This window comes from Natator depressus, chromosome 1, assembly GCF_965152275.1.
Source record: "Natator depressus isolate rNatDep1 chromosome 1, rNatDep2.hap1, whole genome shotgun sequence".
In the NCBI taxonomy this organism is placed as follows: Eukaryota; Metazoa; Chordata; order Testudines; family Cheloniidae; genus Natator; species Natator depressus.
In genome coordinates this window covers 727,188-743,655 of record NC_134234.1, presented here as the reverse complement: position 1 = coordinate 743,655, position 16,468 = coordinate 727,188, and the positions used below count along the sequence as shown (strand labels likewise).

General features: G+C 70.5%; 2 protein-coding genes across 4 annotated transcripts in view; one reads left to right on the top strand and one right to left on the bottom strand.

Annotated features, from left to right (window-relative positions):
- Nucleotides 1–6,251: 6,251 nt before the first annotated feature.
- SMPD1 (sphingomyelin phosphodiesterase 1) lies at nucleotides 6,252–11,759 on the top strand. The gene is made up of 6 exons (XM_074972569.1): nucleotides 6,252–6,449; nucleotides 7,904–8,673; nucleotides 9,157–9,328; nucleotides 10,306–10,382; nucleotides 11,126–11,271; nucleotides 11,350–11,759. The coding sequence occupies exons 1-6, from the start codon at nucleotides 6,252–6,254 to the stop codon at nucleotides 11,757–11,759; spliced, it is 1,773 nt and encodes a 590-aa protein (XP_074828670.1).
- Nucleotides 11,760–14,740: 2,981 nt separating this feature from the next.
- Nucleotides 14,741–16,468, bottom strand: part of APBB1 (amyloid beta precursor protein binding family B member 1) — a 37,270-nt gene continuing 35,542 nt past the window's right edge. For all 3 annotated transcript variants that reach the window (XM_074953917.1, XM_074953910.1, XM_074953922.1), the window contains 2 exons: nucleotides 15,745–15,921; nucleotides 14,741–14,923 (listed from right to left, as the gene is read on the bottom strand). In XM_074953917.1, the coding sequence (XP_074810018.1) occupies nucleotides 14,756–14,923; nucleotides 15,745–15,921 (345 nt within the window). In that variant the 3' untranslated portion in view covers nucleotides 14,741–14,755. The remainder of the gene's footprint in view (nucleotides 14,924–15,744; nucleotides 15,922–16,468) is intronic.

Below are 16,468 nucleotides of genomic sequence, written 5' to 3'. Positions count from 1 at the left end.
CCCCAGTGACACTACAGCCCCCACAATGCCCTGCGCTGCCCCCCCGTGACACTACAGCCCCCACAATGCCCTGCGCTGCCCCCCCAGTGACACTACAGCCCCCACAATGCCCTGCGCTGCCCCCCCCGTGACACTACAGCCCCCACAATGCCCTGCGCTGCCTCCCCAGTGACACTACAGCCCCCACAATGCCCTGCGCTGCCCCCCCGTGACACTACAGCCCCCACAATGCCCTGCGCTGCCCCCCCAGTGACACTACAGCCCCCACAATGCCCTGCGCTGCCCCCCCGTGACACTACAGCCCCCACAATGCCCTGCGCTGCCCCCCCAGTGACACTACAGCCCCCACAATGCCCTGCGCTGCCCCCCCAGTGACACTACAGCCCCCACAATGCCCTGCGCTGCCCCCCCGTGACACTACAGCCCCCACAATGCCCTGCGCTGCCCCCCCAGTGACACTACAGCCCCCACAATGCCCTGCGCTGCCCCCCCGTGACACTACAGCCCCCACAATGCCCTGCGCTGCCCCCCCAGTGACACTACAGCCCCCACAATGCCCTGCGCTGCCCCCCCGTGACACTACAGCCCCCACAATGCCCTGCGCTGCCCCCCCGTGACACTACAGCCCCCACAATGCCCTGCGCTGCCCCCCAGTGACCCCACAGCCCCCACAATGCCCTGCGCTGCCCCCCCGTGACACTGCAGCCCCCACAATGCCCTGCGCTGCCCCCCCAGTGACACTACAGCCCCCACAATGCCCTGCGCTGCCCCCCGTGACACTACAGCCCCCACAATGCCCTGCGCTGCCCCCCCAGTGACACTACAGCCCCCACAATGCCCTGCGCTGCCCCCCCCGTGACACTACAGCCCCCACAATGCCCTGCGCTGCCCCCCCAGTGACACTACAGCCCCCACAATGCCCTGCGCTGCCCCCCCAGTGACACTACAGCCCCCACAATGCCCTGCGCTGCCTCCCCAGTGACACTACAGCCCCCACAATGCCCTGCGCTGCCCCCCCAGTGACACTACAGCCCCCACAATGCCCTGCGCTGCCCCCCCGTGACACTACAGCCCCCACAATGCCCTGCGCTGCCCCCCCGTGACACTACAGCCCCCACAATGCCCTGCGCTGCCCCCCAGTGACACTACAGCCCCCACAATGCCCTGCGCTGCCCCCCCAGTGACACTACAGCCCCCACAATGCCCTGCGCTGCCCCCCCGTGACACTACAGCCCCCACAATGCCCTGCGCTGCCCCCCCGTGACACTACAGCCCCCACAATGCCCTGCGCTGCCCCCCCCGTGACACTACAGCCCCCACAATGCCCTGCGCTGCCCCCCCCGTGACACTACAGCCCCCACAATGCCCTGCGCTGCCCCCCCAGTGACACTACAGCCCCCACAATGCCCTGCGCTGCCCCCCAGTGACACTACAGCCCCCACAATGCCCTGCGCTGCCCCCCCAGTGACACTACAGCCCCCACAATGCCCTGCGCTGCCCCCCCAGTGACACTACAGCCCCCACAATGCCCTGCGCTGCCCCCCCGTGACACTACAGCCCCCACAATGCCCTGCGCTGCCCCCCCGTGACACTACAGCCCCCACAATCCCCTGCGCTGCCCCCCCAGTGACACTACAGCCCCCACAATGCCCTGCGCTGCCCCCCCGTGACACTACAGCCCCCACAATGCCCTGCGCTGCCCCCCCCGTGACACTACTGCCCCCACAATGCCCTGCGCTGCCCCCCAGTGACACTACAGCCCCCACAATGCCCTGCGCTGCCCCCCCAGTGACACTACAGCCCCCACAGTGCCCTGCGCTGCCCCCCCGTGACATTACAGCCCCCACAATGCCCTGCGCTGCCCCCCAGTGACACTACAGCCCCCACAATGCCCTGCGCTGCCCCCCCGTGACACTACAGCCCCCACAATGCCCTGCGCTGCCCCCCCGTGACACTACAGCCCCCACAATGCCCTGCGCTGCCCCCCCGTGACACTACAGCCCCCACAATGCCCTGCGCTGCCCCCCCGTGACACTACAGCCCCCACAATGCCCTGCGCTGCCCCCCCGTGACACTACAGCCCCCACAATGCCCTGCGCTGCCCCCCGTGACACTACAGCCCCCACAATGCCCTGCGCTGCCCCCCCCGTGACACTACAGCCCCCACAATGCCCTGCGCTGCCCCCCCGTGACACTACAGCCCCCACAATGCCCTGCGCTGCCCCCCCGTGACACTACAGCCCCCACAATGCCCTGCGCTGCCCCCCAGTGACACTACAGCCCCCACAATGCCCTGCGCTGCCCCCCCCGTGACACTACAGCCCCCACAATGCCCTGCGCTGCCCCCCAGTGACACTACAGCCCCCACAATGCCCTGCGCTGCCCCCCCCGTGACACTACTGCCCCCACAATGCCCTGCGCTGCCCCCCCAGTGACACTACAGCCCCCACAATGCCCTGCGCTGCCCCCCCGTGACACTACAGCCCCCACAATGCCCTGCGCTGCCCCCCCCGTAACACTACAGCCCCCACAATGCCCTGCGCTGCCCCCCCAGTGACACTACAGCCCCCACAATGCCCTGCGCTGCCCCCCAGTGACACTACAGCCCCCACAATGCCCTGCGCTGCCCCCCCGTAACACTACAGCCCCCACAATGCCCTGCGCTGCCCCCCGTGACACTACAGCCCCCACAATGCCCTGCGCTGCCCCCCCAGTGACACTACAGCCCCCACAATGCCCTGCGCTGCCCCCCCGTGACACTACAGCCCCCACAATGCCCTGCGCTGCCCCCCCGTGACACTACAGCCCCCACAATGCCCTGCGCTGCCCCCCCGTGACACTACAGCCCCCACAATGCCCTGCGCTGCCCCCCCCGTGACACTACAGCCCCCACAATGCCCTGCGCTGCCCCCCAGTGACACTACAGCCCCCACAATGCCCTGCGCTGCCCCCCCGTGACATTACAGCCCCCACAATGCCCTGCGCTGCCCCCCAGTGACACTACAGCCCCCACAATGCCCTGCGCTGCCCCCCAGTGACACTACAGCCCCCACAATGCCCTGCGCTGCCCCCCCAGTGACACTACAGCCCCCACAATGCCCTGCGCTGCCCCCCCGTGACACTACAGCCCCCACAATGCCCTGCGCTGCCCCCCCGTGACACTACAGCCCCCACAATGCCCTGCGCTGCCCCCCCGTAACACTACAGCCCCCACAATGCCCTGCGCTGCCCCCCCAGTGACACTACAGCCCCCACAATGCCCTGCGCTGCCCCCCAGTGACACTACAGCCCCCACAATGCCCTGCGCTGCCCCCCCGTAACACTACAGCCCCCACAATGCCCTGCGCTGCCCCCCCGTGACACTACAGCCCCCACAATGCCCTGCGCTGCCCCCCCAGTGACACTACAGCCCCCACAATGCCCTGCGCTGCCCCCCCGTGACACTACAGCCCCCACAATGCCCTGCGCTGCCCCCCCGTGACACTACAGCCCCCACAATGCCCTGCGCTGCCCCCCCGTGACACTACAGCCCCCACAATGCCCTGCGCTGCCCCCCCCGTGACACTACAGCCCCCACAATGCCCTGCGCTGCCCCCCAGTGACACTACAGCCCCCACAATGCCCTGCGCTGCCCCCCCGTGACATTACAGCCCCCACAATGCCCTGCGCTGCCCCCCAGTGACACTACAGCCCCCACAATGCCCTGCGCTGCCCCCCAGTGACACTACAGCCCCCACAATGCCCTGCGCTGCCCCCCCAGTGACACTACAGCCCCCACAATGCCCTGCGCTGCCCCCCCGTGACACTACAGCCCCCACAATGCCCTGCGCTGCCCCCCGTGACACTACAGCCCCCACAATGCCCTGCGCTGCCCCCCCTGACACTACAGCCCCCACAATGCCCTGCGCTGCCCCCCAGTGACACTACAGCCCCCACAATGCCCTGCGCTGCCCCCCCGTGACACTACAGCCCCCACAATGCCCTGCGCTGCCCCCCCCAGTGACACTACAGCCCCCACAATGCCCTGCGCTGCCCCCCCAGTGACACTACAGCCCCCACAATGCCCTGCGCTGCCCCCCCAGTGACACTACAGCCCCCACAATGCCCTGCGCTGCCCCCCCGTGACACTACAGCCCCCACAATGCCCTGCGCTGCCCCCCCGTGACACTACAGCCCCCACAATGCCCTGCGCTGCCCCCCCGTGACACTACAGCCCCCACAATGCCCTGCGCTGCCCCCCCAGTGACACTACAGCCCCCACAATGCCCTGCGCTGCCCCCCCGTGACACTGCAGCCCCCACAATGCCCTGCGCTGCCCCCCCGTGACACTGCAGCCCCCACAATGCCCTGCGCTGCCCCCCCCGTGACACTACAGCCCCCACAATGCCCTGCGCTGCCCCCCCGTGACACTACAGCCCCCACAATGCCCTGCGCTGCCCCCCCAGTGACACTACAGCCCCCACAATGCCCTGCGCTGCCCCCCCAGTGACACTACAGCCCCCACAATGCCCTGCGCTGCCCCCCCGTGACACTACAGCCCCCACAATGCCCTGCGCTGCCCCCCCCGTGACACTACAGCCCCCACAATGCCCTGCGCTGCCCCCCAGTGACACTACAGCCCCCACAATGCCCTGCGCTGCCCCCCAGTGACACTACAGCCCCCACAATGCCCTGCGCTGCCCCCCCAGTGACACTACAGCCCCCACAATGCCCTGCGCTGCCCCCCCGTGACACTACAGCCCCCACAATGCCCTGCGCTGCCCCCCAGTGACACTACAGCCCCCACAATGCCCTGCGCTGCCCCCCCAGTGACACTACAGCCCCCACAATGCCCTGCGCTGCCCCCCCGTGACACTACAGCCCCCACAATGCCCTGCGCTGCCCCCCAGTGACACTACAGCCCCCACAATGCCCTGCGCTGCCCCCCCGTGACCCCACAGCCCCCACAATGCCCTGCGCTGCCCCCCCGTGACACTACAGCCCCCACAATGCCCTGCGCTGCCCCCCCCGTGACACTACAGCCCCCACAATGCCCTGCGCTGCCCCCCCGTGACACTACAGCCCCCACAATGCCCTGCGCTGCCCCCCCCGTGACACTACAGCCCCCACAATGCCCTGCGCTGCCCCCCCGTGACACTACAACCCCCACAATGCCCTGCGCTGCCCCCCCGTGACACTACAGCCCCCACAATGCCCTGCGCTGCCCCCCCGTGACCCCACAGCCCCCACAATGCCCTGCGCTGCCCCCCCGTGACACTACAGCCCCCACAATGCCCTGCGCTGCCCCCCAGTGACACTACAGCCCCCACAATGCCCTGCGGCGGGTTCTCTCGAACAGGGAGGGGCACCAAGTTTTAAATTCATGATAAATAGTTGCAAACAGGGTCTTGTTGGAGAGTTCCCCCTCCCCCCCTCTCGGAGAGAACCCAGGAGTCCCAGCGCCCAGCCCCCACCATGAGTTCCCGCTCCCTCTCCGCCTGGTGAGAACCCAGGAGTCCTGGCGCCCAGCCCCCGAGTTCCCCCTCCTGGAGAGAACCCTGGAGTCCCGGCTCTATCCCACCGCCCCCCCAGCCGGGGACGGAACCCAGGAGTTCTGGTTCCCACCCCCCTCCAGCCCTCCCACAGCTGAGGGGGAGGCCGGAGTCCCGCGCCCCCCCCCCGGGGGCTGCAGCCAGGTGGGGTGATGGGAGCCGGGGCGTCGGGGTCGGGCCAGCGGGAAGCAGTTCTGGTCCGAGGCCACGTGCAGGGGGGAAGCTCCTGGGGGGGGCGGGGAGCGGCGGGGGGGTGGGGTGGGAGGTCCCGGGCGGGGCCCGGCGGGGAGCTCCTGGGGGGCGGGAGCTGGGGGGGGAGGTCCCGGGCGGGGCCCGGCGGGGAGCTGGGGGGGGGAGGTCCCGGGCGGGGCCCGGCGGGGAGCTCCTGGGGGGCGGGAGCTGGGGGGGGAGGTCCCGGGCGGGGCCCGGCGGGGAGCTCCTGGGGGGCGGGAGCTGGGGGGGGCGGTCCCGGGCGGGGCCCGGCGGGGAGCTGGGGGGGGGAGGTCCCGGGCGGGGCCCGGCGGGGAGCTCCTGGGGGGCGGGAGCTGGGGGGGGAGGTCCCGGGCGGGGCCCGGCGGGGAGCTCCTGGGGGGCGGGAGCTGGGGGGGGCGGTCCCGGGCGGGGCCCGGCGGGGAGCTGGGGGGGGCGGTCCCGGGCGGGGCCCGGCGGGGCGCTTCCTGGGCGGGCGCTGTGGGCTCCGGCGCTGCTGCCGGACTCGCCATGGCCGGGGCCGCCCGGCTGCTGCTGGCGCTGGCCTGGCTGGTGCCGCTGGCCCGGCCCGGCTCGGCCCGGCCCGGCGCCTGGGGCCCGGCCCCGCTGGGGGAGCAGCTGGCGGCCGCGGGGGCGCAGTTCGGCTGGAGGAACCTGAGCTGCGCGGCCTGCCGCGTCCTCTTCTCCGCCATCGACCTGGGCGTGCAGGTAGCGCCCGGCGCCCCTCACCGCCGCCTCGGGCCGGACCCCCGGGCCGGGACCTGCCTCTGCTCCGCTCCGAAGGGAACCGCCGGTTCCGGAGAGTGTCATTCCGCCTCCCCCTCCCCCACCGGATGCCTGGGTTCCCTCCCGGCTCTGGGTTGGGAGCGAGGTCTGATGGGGTAGAGCAGGGGGCTGGGAGCCAGGATGCCTGGGTTCCCTCCCGGCTCTGGGTGGGGAGCGAGGTCTGATGGGGTAGAGCAGGGGGCTGGGAGCCAGGATGCCTGGGTTCTCTCCCCGGCTCTGGTGTTAGCGTCTGACAGCGGTGTGAGGTGCCTGTCCCAGCTTTGGTACGAGATACAATCGTCCGTGGGGCTGGGCAGCCTGCTCCATGGGGGCTCCGGGATCGGGACCCGCTGCCTGCCTCGCTGCCCCCCGCTGCCCCCCAACCCCTCCCCCCCAGCGCCTGCCGGGAACAGATTTTCCTCCCAGCCCCCGGAGTCTGTCCTCGCTTCCCCTGTGTTACAGAGGGAAACTGAGGCTGCTGGATGGGACAGGGCTGGGTACCCTGTGGGTCTGTGGCAGAAGCCAGGATCTGAACCCAGCCCCCCCCGCCCCCGTTCTTGGAGCGTGACGTCTTTGCTGTCACCCGTGGCACAGCTGTGTCTCCCCGTGTGCAGAGGCCGGCAGGCTGGTGGGAGAGCGGGGCAGAGTTAAGGGTGTCTGCCCGCCTGGTGCCCCTCGCTCTGAGCCCCACAGCAGGGTCCTATCCCAGCGATCCGGCCCTCAGGCCAGGTGTCCTGGGTCCTGCCCCAGCAGCAGAGAAATTCTGGGCCCCAGCTGCCAGGACAGTTGCCCAGAGCCCCTTGTGCCCTGAGCATATGGTCCCCCGGCAGTGCCGCAGTGACACACCCCCCCCCCGGAGCCCCTCGACAGGTCCCCTGCCCCCCTGCTGGTCCAGCCCCAGTGCGGTGCCTGCGGCATCGGGCACGGCCAGCTCTGCCTGGCTGTGTGGGGCAGGACCCTTGGCTCGGCCTCCACATGCGGCCCCCCCGCCACATCTGCCGGTGGCTGACCCCCGTGGGGCCGTGCCGATGGGGGGCTGACTGGCCCTGTGGTCCTTGTCGAGGGCAGAGCCTGCCCCGCTTCCCTCCCCTTCCCGGGGCCTTGACCCTCTCCTGCGCCCCCCACAAGGCCTGGGGACCCTTGAGCAGAGATGCCAGGGCTGCGGGCGAGTCTGGCGGGGAGCCAGCCCCTGCCCTGGGCTGAGAAGCCTTGAGACAAGGGGAGTCCCCACCCTGCCCCGGGGTCAGCGTATGGGGCTGCGGCAGGGCGTCCCGTGGGTGTGGGGGCTGGATCACAGCGCCCGGGGGCTGGGCTGCGGGCAGAGCCCAAGTGCAGAGGGAGCCTTGTGAGGGACACCAGAGGCTGGGCGCGTGCCCTGACCCCGCGGCATCTTGCAGATGCAGTCGAGCGAGGCCCGCATCGGGCGCCTGGCGGCGAGCGTCTGCACGGAGCTGCGGCTGGCGCGGCGGGAGGTCTGCCGGGACGCCATCCAGCTCTTTGAGAAGGACATGGTATCGGCCTGGGTGCGCTCGGTGCTGCGGCCGGCCGAGATCTGCGGGCTGCTGGTGGGCGCCGGCTGCGGGCACTGGGACATCCTCTCCGACTGGAACGTGACGCTGCCCGGCACGCCCAAGCCGCCGGTGCAGCCGCCCGTGCCCCCCCCGCCCGGCGCCCCCACCGCCCGCCTGCTCTTCCTCACCGACCTGCACTGGGACCGGGCCTACGCGCCAGGCAGCGACCCGGCCTGCAAGGACCCGCTGTGCTGCCGGGGGGGCCGGGCGCAGGGGCCCCCCCACGCAGGCGCCGGCTACTGGGGCGAGTACGGCAAGTGCGACCTGCCGCTGCACACCATCGAGAACCTGCTGCAGCACCTGGCGCGCGGCCCCCCCTTGCAGCTGGCCTACTGGACGGGCGACCTGCCCGCCCACAACGTCTGGCAGCAGAGCCGCGCCGACCAGCTCCTGGCGCTGCGCACCCTCAGCGCCCTTCTGCGCAAGTACCTGGCGCCCCTGCCCGTCTACCCCGCCGTGGGCAACCACGAGGCCGCGCCGGTCAACGGCTTCCCCCCGCCCTACATCCACGGCAACCAGTCCTCCGCCTGGCTCTACGGCGCCATGGCCAAGGCCTGGGAGGACTGGCTGCCCCCCGAGGCGCTGGAGACCCTCAGGTGGGGCAGCGGCTGGGGGGCATGGAGAGATAGGGGAACTGGCTGGTGAGGAAAGGGGGCCGGGGGGCAGGGCCCTGAGGGCTGCGGGAGGTGGGGGCAGCCGGTGCCCGGGGGGCAGGGCCCCGAGGACTGGGGGAGGCGGGGGGGCTGGGGCTGGGGGGGGGCAGGGCCCCGATTGGGGGGCGGGGCTGGCGCTCAGGGGGGCGGAGCCCCGAGGACTGGGGGAGGCTGGGGCTCGGGGGGGCGGGGCCCTGAGGACTGGGGGAGGTGGGGGGGCTGGGGCTCGGGGGGGCGGGGCTGGGGCTCGGGAGGGCGGGGCCCCGAGGACTGGGGGAGGCTGGGGGGCTGGTGCTCAGGGGGGCAGGGCCCCAATGGGGGGGGCGGGGCTGGCGCTCAGGGAGGCAGGGCCCCGAGGACTGGGGGGGGCTGGGGCTCAGGGGGGCAGGGCCCCCCCAGCCGGGATCTCACCCCCCCACCCTGCAGGCTCGGCGGGTTCTACACCCTGCGGCTCCGGCCAGGCCTGCGGCTCGTCTCCCTCAACATGAATTTCTGCTCCGAGGCCAATTTCTGGCTCCTGATCAACGCCACCGACCCGGCCGGGCAGCTGCAGTGGCTGGTGGGGGTCCTGCAGGCGGCCGAGGGGCGGCAGGAGAAGGTGAGGGGTCTGCGGGGGCTGGGAATGGGGCACGGTGATTGGGGGCCACTGCCCCTCCCCCAACCTTGCTGGCTGACTCCAGGGTTGCAGCTTCAACCCCTCCCCCAGTGACCCCCGGGCTCCCCTCCTCCAGCCTGCCCCCCCGCCATGAGAACCCCTCCCCCAGTGACCCCCGGGCTCCCCTCCCCTAGCCTGCCCCCCCCCGCAATGGGAACCCCTCCCCCAGCCTGCCCCCCCGCAATGGGAACCCCTCCCCCAGTGACCCCCGGGCTCCCCTCCCCCAGCCTGCCCCCCCCGCAATGGGAACCCCTCCCCCAGCCTGCCCCCCCTGCAATGGGAACCCCTCCCCCAGTGACCCCCGGGCTCCCCTCCCCCAGCCTGCCCCCCCGCAATGGGAACCCCTCCCCCAGTGACCCCCAGGCTCCCCTTTCCCAGCCTGCCCCCCCCCGCAATGGGAACCCCTCCCCCAGTGACCCCCGGGCTCCCCTCCCCCAGCCTGCCCCCCCGCCATGAGAACCCCTCCCCCAGTGACCCCCGGGCTCCCCTCCCCCAGCCTGCCCCCCCGCAATGGGAACCCCTCCCCCAGTGACCCCCGGGCTCCCCTCCCCCAGCCTGCCCCCCCCGCAATGGGAACCCCTCCCCCAGTGACCCCCGGGCTCCCCTTTCCCAGCCTGCCCCCCCCGCAATGGGAACCCCTCCCCCAGTGACCCCCGGGCTCCCCTCCCCCAGCCTGCCCCCCCGCAATGGGAACCCCTCCCCCAGTGACCCCCGGGCTCCCCTCCCCCAGCCTGGGCCCTCACCCCTCCTGCTGGGGCCAGCCTGGTACCGGGGCTGGGGTCAGGCAGGGCCCTTTGCTGTTTGGCCCCAGCTGCCCCGCGGTGTCACTATTCCCCGGGTGGGGGCTGGTCACTGTGGGGGGGCCCTGTTCTGGGGGGGCCTGTCTGTGCAGGTCCCACTCACACCCCTGGCCCCCCCAGGTGCACATCATTGGGCACATCCCCCCCGCGCACTGCATGAGGAGCTGGAGCTGGAACTATTACCGCATCATCAACAGGTGAGCCCCGCCCGGACGCCTGGGTTCTCGCCCTCCCCCAGGAGCCCCGCCCGGACGCCTGGGTTCTCGCCCTCCCCCAGGAGCCCCGCCCGGACGCCTGGGTTCTCGCCCTCCCCCAGGAGCCCCAACCCGGACGCCTGGGTTCTCGCTCTGCCCCTAGGGCTGGGAACCTCGTGACCAGCCCCTCCCAGAGCCCCCCCGGCTGACCGGTCACGGAGCCACTGGACCAGCCCCAGGCTCTCCACCTGGCATGGACCAAGCTGGGGTGTCCTCGGGGGGGCCCTGGCCCTTAAGGCTCCATCTCTGCCTGCTCGTAACCCTCCTGCTGGGGCCTTCGCTCTGCTCCCTGGGCCTGGAGGTGTGGGGGTGCCGCAGCCCCTCCCCCCGCCCGGGGGCCTGGCCGCCCCCACAGGGATGTGGCTCTCAGGGCAGGGTGGGCCCAGCAGCACAGGGCCTCTCGGCGCCAGGCACCCGCAGCGCCAGTGCCAGCCGAGGCCTCTGCAGCGGGTGCTGGGCTTGGGCCCTGCAGGGGGCCCTTGGGAATGGCCGAGCAGCCGGCTGGCAATGGAGGGCACCCGCCCCGCCCCCTTCCAGAGCTCCTGGAGCCGCTGGCCCCCCGCCGGAGCGCAGCAGGGCTGGGCTCAGCCCCCCACGGGCAGCCCCCCACGGGCAGCCCCCGGCCCAGCTGCGGGGCCCCGCGGTGAGCAGCCCGGCCCCCCGACTTCCGTCTCCGCCCACGGCAGGTTCGAGGGCACCATCGCGGCTCAGTTCTTCGGGCACACGCACGTGGACGAGTTTGAGATGTTCTACGACGAGGAGACGCTCTCGCGCCCCGTCTCCGTGGCCTTCGTGGCCCCCAGCGTCACCACCTACATCAACCTCAACCCCGGTGAGTCCAGCCCCCGAGCCGCGGCCTCCCGCCCGGTTCCCCGCCGGCCCGCAGGGGGTGACTCTCTGCTCTCCCCAGGCTACCGCGTTTACCAGCTGGATGGCGACTACCCCGGCAGCTCCCACATGGTCCTGGATCACGAGACCTTCATCCTGAACCTGACGGAGGCCAACGCGCCGGGGGCCGAGCCGCGCTGGCAGCCGCTGTACCGGGCCCGCCAGGCCTACGGGCTGCCCAGCCTCTTCCCGGCCGACTGGGACAGGCTCCTGCGGCGCTTCCAGGCCGACGAGCAGCTCTTCCAGCGCTTCTGGTTCCTCTTCCACAAGGGCCACCCGCCCCGGGAGCCCTGCCGCGAGGCCTGCAAGGCCGCCCTGCTCTGCGCCCTGCGCACCGGCCGCTCCGCCGACCCCGGCCTCTGCCACGCCCTGAGCCCCCGCCTGCCCTTCCACCGCGTCCAGGCCCTCTGGCGGCAACGCCGGCTCTGCTGAGCTGGGGGGCGGGGGGCTGAGCCGAGCCGGGGGGTGGCGGGTGCCGGGCTGAGCCGGGCCGGGGGGGCGGGGGCCGCACTGAGTGACGGGGTGGGGGCCGGGGTGAGCTGGGCTGGGGGCTGAGCCGGGCATGGGGCCGGGGGGGCTGAGCTGGGCTGGGGGGCGTGCGTGCTGAGCTGGCACTCGGTGGGGGGGACTCCGGCCCCTCAATAAAAGCGAAGAGAAATACAGACATGCTGCTGGTGACTGCTAGTGACAGGGAGCTGAAACAGGCCTGGGGTGGGGCGGGGCGGCTGAGTCAGGCCGGGGGGGCGGCTGAGCCGGGCATGGGGCCGGGGGGGCTGAGCCAGGGCTGTGGCTGCCCAAACTTCCTGGAGTTCTCGGCCGTGTGGCCTGACCCCAGGGCGGGTCTGTGACGAAGTGGGACTGTTCTTAATGGTTCCTCTGAATAGTGTGGGGATGCCAGACCAGACGAGGGTCTTCACGATCGGGTTCCCCATCCGGGGATCGGAGACGGACGGGATTGGAGCTGAGTCCGAGAGAGCAAGAGGACTGTGAGAGACAGCGAGAGCCCAAGAAAGAGCTGCAGAAGCAGCAGCAGCATGAACTGGCGGTGGGGGAGCGGAGAGGCCTAGGGGACCTCCCAGGGGTGAGGGGGGATAGACCCCGGGGGGCCAGTTCCGCAGGGAACCTCGAGACTAAATTGCTGCCCCTGGTTAAGGAGGTGGGGATGTGGATGTCCACCTCACTGCCTTTGAGCAGGCTGGCGATTTGAACCAGGGGGACCCTGCGGAAAAGCCCCGGTGTCTAGTTCCCTTGCTGGGTCCCAAGGCCATAGACTCCGTCAGCCAGATGGGTGGGGAGGTGGACAGGCTCCCACTCCTGACCCCAACCTATATGGTCCTGCACTTAGGATGGAAGAATCCAATGCACAGCTACAGACTAGGGACCGAATGGTTAGGCAGCAGTTCTGCAGAAAAGGACCTAGGGGTTACAGTGGACGAGAAGCTGGATATGAGTCAACAGTGTGCCCTTGTTGCCAAGAAGGCCAATGGCATTTTGGGATGTGTAAGTAGGGGCATTGCCAACAGATCGAGGGACGTGATCGTTCCCCTCTATTCGACACTGATGAGGCCTCATCTGGAGTACTGTGTCCAGTTTTGGGCCCCACACTACAAGAAGGATGTGGATAAATTGGAGAGAGTCCAGCGGAGGGCAACAAAAATGATTAGGGGGCTGGAACACATGAGTTATGAGGAGAGGCTGAAGGAACTGGGGATGTTTAGTCTACAGAAGAGAAGAATGAGGGGGGATTTGATAGCTGCTTTCAACTACCTGAAAGGGCGTTCCAAAGAGGATGGATCTAGACTGTTTTCAGTGGTAGCAGATGACAGAACGAGGAGTAATGGTCTCAAGTTGCAGTGGGGGAGGTTTAGGTTGGATATTAGGAAAATCTTTTTCACTAGGAGGGTGGTGAAACACTGGAATGCGTTACCTAGGGAGGTGGTGGAATCTCCTTCCTTAGAAGTTTTTAAGGTCAGGCTTGACAAAGCCCTGGCTGGGATGATTTAGTTGGGGATTGGTCCTGCTTTGAGCAGGGGGTTGGACTAGTTGACCTCCTGAGGTCCCTTCCCACCCTGATATTCTATGATAAGGGTGTATGATCATTGCAGAGCCCTAGAGGGCAGGTGTGTGCAGGGGTCTGGACACAGAGAATGGCCGACACCCTGTTTCCTGGCCACTGATGGCCTGGACCCTTCCCCCCTGCAAGGTGAGAGCTAAAGGGTTGGAGAACAAAGGAACCAGGTGACCTCCTGGCCCAGGAAAGGGGAAAGCCCAGAGGAGGAGGGGCTGGAGGGTGAGTGAGTTTGGGGCCGGCTGGGGACATGGAGTGAAGAGCAGGCGGGGTTGTCTGGCTCACTGCTCCCCAAAATGGACCCGGCTGAGGGGTCCTGTTCTCTGCATCTGCAAGCTCTGGTTTAGACCACGTTCCTTTGTCTAATAAACCTCTGTTTTACTGGCTGGCTGAGAGTCCCGTCTGACTGCGGAGTTGGGGGGCAGGACCCTCTGGCTTCCCCAGGACCCCGCCTGGGTGGACTCGCTGTGGGAAGCGCACGGGGGGCAGAGGAGGCTGAATGCTCCGAGGTCAGACCCAGGAAGGTGGAGCCGGGTGAGCTGTGTGTCCTGCAGACAGTCTGCTCACAGAGAGGAGACTTCCCCAGAGTCCTGCCTGGCTTCGTAGGGAGCAGTTCCAGAGCATCGCCCGGGGACCCCGTGACAGGGTCGTAGCGGCCTGGGATCCCCTGCAGGATCGGGGCCTGGCCCCAATCATGCCAGCCCCAGAGCCCCCTCCCCCTGCCAGCCAGTGATGGGGGTGGGGCAGGCCCCGGGGCACAAGGTACCCACAGGCCAGCGCAGGAGGCAGCGGGGCCAGGTTTGTGCCAGGGCGGCTGCCCACACGACTGAGCCGCGGGTGCCAGATTCAGAACAGGGTCGGCCCTGCCCCCCGGGCCCTGCTCCCCTCTGCCCCGATTCCGGCGCTGCGTTGGCGAACTGCCCCCCCACACCCTCCCCCAGGCATTCGCAGCGCCCCCCCCCCACATGGGCGAGGCTGGCGAGTTCACACACGCACCCCGGTGGTGCACAGAGCGAGCCGGGCCGGTCGGGCCGGCCGGGTTTATTAACGAGTTAGTACAACACCGACCGCGTGACAGCCTAGACGCAGCTCCCAGGGCCCCCCCACCACTAACCAGCGGGTCACATGCAGGGGGGCGGGGCCCCATGGGCCGGAGGGTGGGGGCTGAGCCAGGATCCCTGTCTCAGGGCCCAGAACAGAGCCGGGGCGGGAGGGGTCGGGGCCTGCAGATGGGGGGAGGGCGGCAGCCCAGGTGCCGTGGGGCCGCTGCCGTGGGCCCAGCCATGGCCTGTTCCCTGCGTTGTGCCCGTAGCCCTGGCAGGCTGCCCGCGGGCGCTGCCCCCAGCGGGGTCGCCCCGGCTCACGGCGTCTGCGCCCCGAGGCGCGCGGGCTTCAGGCTCCCCAGCAAGCTCCGGACGCCCCTGCGGACGCTGGACCCCACGCGCCGGGCCACGGAGTCAGCGGGCGGCGCGGGCAGGCAGGAGCTGGGCGCCTGGGGCCGGGCGTCTAGGCACTTCTGATAGCGCAGCTGGGGGGAGACGGGGGTTACCAGCTGGGGAGAGAAACCCAGAAACACCCCACCCACCCAGAGGGAGGGGCGCCTGCCCCCTGTGGGCCCTGGGGTCCCAGGGCAGGGATGGGGCAGGCCCTGAGTGCATGGTCCCGGGGGGCAGGGCTCAGGTACAGCACCCTTTTGGTTGGGGGGGCAGGGCCCCGTGGGTTGGGGAGCAGGGCTGGGGGGCAAGGATGGGAGGCAGGGAGCAGGGCTCTGGAGGGCAGGGCCTCAGGGGGCAGGGATGCGGGGACAGGAGGCAGGGCTCTGGGGGACAGGCCCCATGTGTCTGGGCAGCAGGGCTCTGGAGGGCAGAGCCCCTGGGGCAGGGTTGGGGAGCAGGGCTCTGGAGGGCAGGGCCCAAGGGGGCAGGGCAGGGAGCGGGGCTCTGGAGGGCAGGGTTGGGGGGCAGGGCAGGGAGCAGGGCCCCGGGGGCCAGGGCAGGGAGCAGGGCTTTGGGGGCAGAGTTGGGTGGCAGGGCACGGAGCAGGGCTCTGGAGGGCAGGGCTCTGGAGAGCAGGGCCCCAGGGGGCAGTGTTGGGGGGCAGGACACGGAGCAGGGCTCTGGAGAGCAGGGCCCCAGGGGGCAGTGTTGGGGGGCAGGACACGGAGCAGGGCTCTGGAGGGCAGGGCCCTGGGGGGCAGGGTTGGGGGGCAGGGCGGGGAGTGGGGAGCAGGGCCCCGGGGGGCAGGGTTGGGGGGCAGGACACGGAGCAGGGCCCTGGAGGGCAGGGTTGGGGGGCGGATCAGGGAGCAGGGCCCCGGGGGGCAGGGTTGGGGGGCAGGGCGGGGCTCACCATGCAGGCGGCCTGCAGGGCCTCGCTGAGCCCGGCGGCGTTGGGCCGGCACCAGACCATGTGGCAGTGGAAGGCGCCCGGGGCGCTGGCCGTGATGAAGGCGAAGGAGCGAACGTCCCGGCCCACGCCCATGAAGGAGAGAAACCGCACCCGGCACTCGCACAGCACCGCCTCCGTCTGGGGGGAGAGCAGGGGTCAGGGGCCGGACCCCCACGGCATGGCTCCCGGGGGGGGGGGGGGGCGCAGCAGGGGCCGGACCCCCACGGCATGGCTCCCAGGGCCGGGGGGAGAGCAGGGGTCAGGGGCCGGACCCCCACGGCACGGCTCCCGGGGGGGGGGGAGAGCAGGGGTCAGAGGGCGCGTGGGGCAGGCCTGGGCATGGGAGAAGGACCCTGCCCCACGCAGGGGGGGCGGAGCAGAGAGTGGGGCGCACTGACCTGGGGATGTTACTGGGACTGGCTGGGTCGGTGCGGGCTGGTGGGGGGGTTTCGGGGGTGACGTCACTGCCGGGACGATACCTGCGCAGGTGACCTGGGCTGGGGGGGGCTGGGCAAGATGGCTGTTGGGGGGGGTTTCAGTTTGGAGCTTGCTGGGGAAATGGAGGGAGGCCCAGATGGGGCTCTGGGCTCCCTGCCCCCAAAGTGGACCCGGCCTGTTCTCTGCACCTACAAGCTCTGTGTTAGACCATGTTCCTGTCGCTTAATAAACCTGCGCGTGGGTGACG

Coding starts and splice junctions, on each gene's coding strand:
- SMPD1 (XM_074972569.1), top strand. CDS start 6,252: ATGGCCGGGGCCGCCCGGCTGCTGCTGGCGCTGGCCTGGCTGGTGCCG. Junction 6,450..7,903: donor CCATCGACCTGGGCGTGCAG/GTAGCGCCCGGC, acceptor GGCATCTTGCAG/ATGCAGTCGAGCGAGGCCCG. Junction 9,329..10,305: donor CCGAGGGGCGGCAGGAGAAG/GTGAGGGGTCTG, acceptor TGGCCCCCCCAG/GTGCACATCATTGGGCACAT.